Below are 6,000 nucleotides of genomic sequence, written 5' to 3' on the forward strand. Positions count from 1 at the left end.
TAAGTGTTTCAACCATTAATTTTGAAAAAATTCATGTTAAGATATTTGATAAACTAACGGTTTTTCGACATACATAGAATAAGACTTTTTTAGGGAATAGCGAGATGGATCGCTCAATGTACAAAGAAATATATGGACCATTAGTACCTATGACGCCACCTGTTAGTTTCGTGTTAGATCTGCAATGGGTCCAAATTATTGCCTTGATACATATACATATGTTTGAAACTGTACTGAAATTCATGCTACTAATATATAAGTACTTTGAGCCTTGTCCGCAAAATATATATAGGAATGTGCCCGAAGAATGTATGTGCTCGACATTTTGCTCCTAGAGTGAGCTCTTTGCGTATATATATAGGATGTCAATAAAAGTTAATGCCACACTTCACGAGCATATAGTACTTATCAAAAGAACCAAAAAGTTCTTAATAAATATAGGCCCAAAACCTTTACTTCCAATGTTAGAGGAAGTCATTGTATCAGCTCACTGAACGAACCAACTGGTTCACTATGAACTGTGCTTTTATACATTAAACACCCCTAATAAGTAATATTCTTTAGACCCATGTACATTAAGACGTTTTTGCTGGTTTTAGCGAGTACTCGTACGCGCTTCTCAAGTTTGGTACAAACTTTTTTAAGCATCCTCTATATACATGTCGGAAATGAAAGGACATCGGGGCCCTTCTTTTGTAATGTTTGGGAAGGTGCCCAATATTTTAGTCCAGACATTTTATTATAGCTGTATTTAAATAATAAAACTGACAAATTGTTGTTTATGATTTAATTCCGAAATTAATGACAATGGACTTAGGCTCTAAGTGACTTAATGGGTCGCTGAACGTAGCCACGGTCACAGGAGGGACGTGTACCTAACAGCGGTATAGATTAATTAAATAGCTCTCGTTAAAAACAAAGATTGACCCGAGGGTTACAGAGAGGTACAGAGAGGGATATATAGGGGCAGTTACATTTGGACTGAGATTCAGTTCGATAAGTTCTACTTGTACAGTAGACAAGTACGTTGAGTCACGCCAGAATCGTGTATCACATCGCATTCGTCATCCTGCTGACCGTGGATTCGTTATCGAACCTAAATTCATTGTCATCGACTTCTAGATTATTCAATCGCCGCCATTACTTGTTAAATTCTGTAATAATTACATTTGTATGAATAACTATCGTCGATAGTACATAAGAGGGATGGCCAATTCACGTGAAGATTCATTATTCGCCCCTAACTCCAATGATAACGCGACATATAAATACATAATACAACATAATATATGAATATGAAACAAAAGTGTAAATATTTATGAGACATGAGTAACAATTACCGCATCATAATGAAAATATAGTAATCTAATTGATGTAACTTATGTAAAAACATTAAACATTAACAATGTAACGAATTCCGACCAAAAACGATGATCATAAAAACAAAGCAACTTTGCAAAAGCAGAATAAATATCTATATCGTATAATTGTAAGAAAACATTCAATGCTGTGTTTAAATATTTCTAACATTTTGTAAGGAAACAGATAAATGTTTTGTGTCACTTCTTTTCACAAAAACTTTTAACTTTTATTTCATAAACAGTAGAACATGTATTTCGAATATTATTTTCTAATGTGGTTCAAACTATAAGTTTTGGTCATCTTAAATTTAAAATGATACGAATAATTTACAATAATATTTAGTACTACATTGTAATTAAATACGATAGATAAAGATGATTAATTTATTGGTTTGTATTGTCTTATTACTTCGCTCTGAACATTTTACATTGTCTTTAATACATTATTTATTAAATATTTCAATTTCCATAGTTTTAAAAGAAAAGGTTAACAGTTCTTCTTCTTACATTTTAGTCAATCGACAACGTGGGCGAAAGATTATGTATTTCCTTTAATTCTTTTGTGATCAGTGGATGTGAAAAAAATATTTTACAATGAATAAAGAGGATTCTCTGCAGATCATACAACCTACCTACTCGCATGTCTTCAACTTCGAAAAAACGTACATCTACCCAGACACTCAAAAATGGCTGCAGAAAAATTTTCAGTACTGCTACTACTGCTGTATTATTTACGTGATCCTAATTTTTGGTGGGAAGTATTACATGTCGAGCAGACCAAAGTTTGATTTGAGGGGTCCGCTTGCATTATGGAGTGGATTGCTTGCAGTGTTCTCCATTATCGGATTTTGTAGAACAGCACCGGAAATGTTCTCTACATTGAGACACCATGGCTTTTACCATAGTATTTGCATATCTACGTAATGCTACTTTCATATTTTACCTTTTAATATATTTTCAGGTGAATAGCGATTTTAAAAAATAATTATTAATGAAACGCTATTAATAAAATGAATTGTTATATGAAATAATTTCTTATGCTTGGTATTTAGAGAACATTGATATGTGGAAAGCGTCAGTGAAATAGGAAATATATTTTTAATAGTTGTTTACGATATTATTCATATAATAATTTTCTAGAAAGATTTCACTTATAAATTTGTTTCTGAAATGAGTTCCATCGATTGATATAATCAGTTATGTCTACCAATTCGCAATATATCGACCTATACTATACACATTGGATGATTATATTTCCAAATCAAAATAACAAAGTTCTTATTGTCTCATTGTACGGAACATAATACATGGCTTTGAGTTACATGTCATATTCACAAAATGAATCGATATTTCAAATATGTTAATTTGTAATATACGATAAGAATGGAATTATTTTCTTTTCAGCCACCTTTTGCAAGATCATGTTTCTGGCTTTTGGACATGGGTATTTATCTTATCAAAAATCCCAGAATTTGGCGATACGATCTTCATTGTGTTACGAAAGCGACCATTGACATTTGTACATTTTTACCATCATTTAACTGTTGTTCTTTACTCTTGGTTCACATATGCGGAGACTACAACAGCCACAAGGTGGTATGTCGTAATAAATTACTTTGTTCATTCCTGGATATATTCTTATTATACTTTGAAAGCAATGCAATACAAATTACCAAAAGGCTTGGCCATGATGATTACTACGATGGAGCTGGTACAAATGGTGATTGGTTGCGTTGTAACAATTGCGGCTTACTATTATCGAGAAAGTTGTGGACTTGAATGCTACACTACGCGTAAAAATTTTATATTTGGTTTCGCCATCTACTTCAGTTATTTAATCCTATTTGGAAAATTCTTCTTCAAGGTTTATCTTTCCGACAAACGGAAAAACAAAGTCGGAGAGAACGTTTACGTCAATGGAAGAAAGGAGTGTTATAAACCAAAGACTAGCTAAAGTATATCAAAGTTTTTGAAATCTTTTTCTATAAACGCTTTCTGATAACATTTCGTAAAAACACTTGTAACGTGTTTTAAAAGTCTCTATTAGTTCAAAACGATAGAAATTGGTTGTAACATAATGCCAGTGATAAGATATTTATTTATTGTAAAACATTTAGTGTTTTTGATGTTAATCAAATTTGATGTTAGTCAAATGTGTAATAATTTTATGTTTATCATTCAAGATATTTTAAGAACAAACAATGTAATATCTTGTATAGGGGGGCAGGGCATTGTTCCCCTTCTCTTAACATTTCTGACGGCAGGGTGCGCATGCCGTTCATGCATCGATAACCCTCTCTGGGACCCGAAGCTCATGGGGCAAGCTTTGCATCTAAATTAACCCTGCGCGACATTGCGTGGGGCCGCTATATTTTGGCGTATGGCATCTCGCCCCATAGCTTTGGGAAGCTTCTAGCACAAATTATTCATCCCCATTAAATGGGGGTATCCACATGATGCAAACTAAGGTGCTTTTCCAGGTTCCCCAACGTCATAAAGAAAAGGTGGACTTCCCTTTTCTCGCAGACCGGGCAAGCAACCTCACATCCCCCATTAATGGTACCATGATTTTTAAAATCGTTTCCGTGAACGCGCCTGGTTCGTCAACTATGGTCCCCTCCGAAGTGAATAAATCCGCCACAACGCTTTCGGGACCAAGGCTTGATTTTCCTTACTAATCTTCACAAATTTTTAATTTTCTGTTCCCAAAGCAATTGTTTCAATCGTGTCCATCCCATGTCCATTTCAGCCATATCGTCAACAATATTCTTCCAAAGGAATGGATTCCTCCTTAACCAGTTGTTGTTACCCCTCCTTCACGAATATTCCCGTTGTTCGGCGAGCTGATTATTAATTTAATTATTTTTGTCTTTCGCTCTTTCGGTTCCACACTCCGTTTGGCCATTGACGCCGCGTCCGAGGGACAAAATCGTCCACCTTGCGCGGCGTACATGTTACCGGCGATACCACCCCTCTCGACGCTATCCTCTGGGCAGTCGTGCAAGTCCGAAAAGATCCCAGAACCTCCTCGGCGTGACGACCCCTATAACCATCTAGGGCTACTCTGCCCGCTTCTTGCGAGCATTGCTTCTCCGCAATAGGAGCAGACTGCGAGGAACTCCTGTTGCCCCCTTGGCACCGCTTCCACAACTGACGAGTACCGGCGGTACCAGGAGGTAGGAGTGTGACTTGACAATGACTCTCCAAGGGATCCACAACACGACCGTTAAATAGCGGCATATTGTTTCCAGACATTTGGCTATTTTTCTGTGAATCTTCCAAAAGGAGGACTTATACTTCCGAAATAACCCCCTCGTAGGGACTAATAAATAAATAATGATAAATAATTCAAATACACTTTATCCATCTAAAAATAAATTGCACATCCCGATGGAGCTGCTTAAAACATTCATAATTATTGTTTTTAAGTCGTTGTTTTCAAAACCTACATCGTTTAAAATCTCCTTTGTTCTACTGGTGATAGCCCCTCTACTACCCAGTACCACAGGTAATATCACACTCTCCTCTAGGCCATGCTTTGTTTTTAATTCGTTTAGGCATGCTTGGTTGATTTGTCGGCCTTTTGCTTTTCCGCTTCTTGGAGATAATCTCTATTCTCGTAGCGGACAGTTATGTCGACCACGAGAACTCGTTGCTCGTTTTTCACTACGAGGTCCGGTTTGTACAAATTATCTCCTACTTTCACTGTAGGCTCGACAAATAACTCATTGTTCTTACTTAGTTTTTTGGCGAGGAGGGTTTTCACCTCATCGTACCTTTTGATACGGAGGCGTTTCGTATACTGACATAGCCCTGGGATGTGCCCCAGGGTTTCCGGTTGGGAATGGCACCTCCTACACATTATATCTGTATTTGTATTTGTCCGTGCTAGTGTCACGTAAAATAATAATGAATTTAAGGAGAAAAGAAACTTTTATTTTTCTCTTTTGTTTACAATACACTTCCGAGCTCTAGACGTGACCGTTCAAGACTATCGGACTGCTCTACTGCTCTTACTGAGGAAAACTCGGTGTGGGTGTTCCCTTTGGAATTCAGAACGCGGATTAGTTGTCTACACTTTTTGGTGGAAAAGTGAGGGTAACGATCCGCGATGCCCATTGGTAAATGAATTAGGTAGTAAAGACAAGGAGAGCTAGATATGGCTTGTGGGCATCCTTGTTGTTTGTTCGTCCAGTCGCGGGGAGACGCGTCTCCGTTAGGCGCGTCAACGGGAGTCGTAAATTCCCGTTACGATCTACGGATCGACACCGCGAGCAGGGCGATCCCCTGATTTCAGTTACGACAATAGGGGTGGTTATATTGAAATAACTGTAGTCTTCAGTTATATATTTTTATTTATTTCGCCACTTTTCACAACACTTGGAACGTATATAGAAATATGTTGTAATGGATACCGGTTAACGCGATGAATCCCGATATCGTGTGAAACTATTGGACTAGCTTGCCGAATGAGTGCAAGAACCGTCCGAAGTATGTTGACGCCAAGAATCGACTGTCTCGTTGGCGTGAATTGAAGTTAGTGCCTCGATGGCTAGAATTATACTTGAATGACTTGCTTAGTAGAAGAGCAGAGACTTGACTGTCTGCTTAGTAGAAGAGCAGAGACTTGACTGTCTGA

At 37.2% G+C, this 6,000-nt stretch overlaps 1 protein-coding gene across 1 annotated transcript; it reads left to right on the forward strand.

The window, feature by feature from the left end:
- The first annotated feature begins 1,955 nt into the window (after positions 1–1,955).
- Positions 1,956–3,487, forward strand: LOC132915991 (elongation of very long chain fatty acids protein 6-like). Its single transcript, XM_060975741.1, has 2 exons — positions 1,956–2,281; positions 2,766–3,487. The coding sequence occupies exons 1-2, from the start codon at positions 1,956–1,958 to the stop codon at positions 3,313–3,315; spliced, it is 876 nt and encodes a 291-aa protein (XP_060831724.1). The 3' UTR covers positions 3,316–3,487.
- Positions 3,488–6,000: the final 2,513 nt, after the last annotated feature.

The sequence above is a fragment of the Bombus pascuorum genome, unplaced genomic scaffold (genome assembly GCF_905332965.1).
Source record: "Bombus pascuorum unplaced genomic scaffold, iyBomPasc1.1, whole genome shotgun sequence".
Lineage (NCBI taxonomy): Eukaryota > Metazoa > Arthropoda > Insecta > Hymenoptera > Apidae > Bombus > Bombus pascuorum.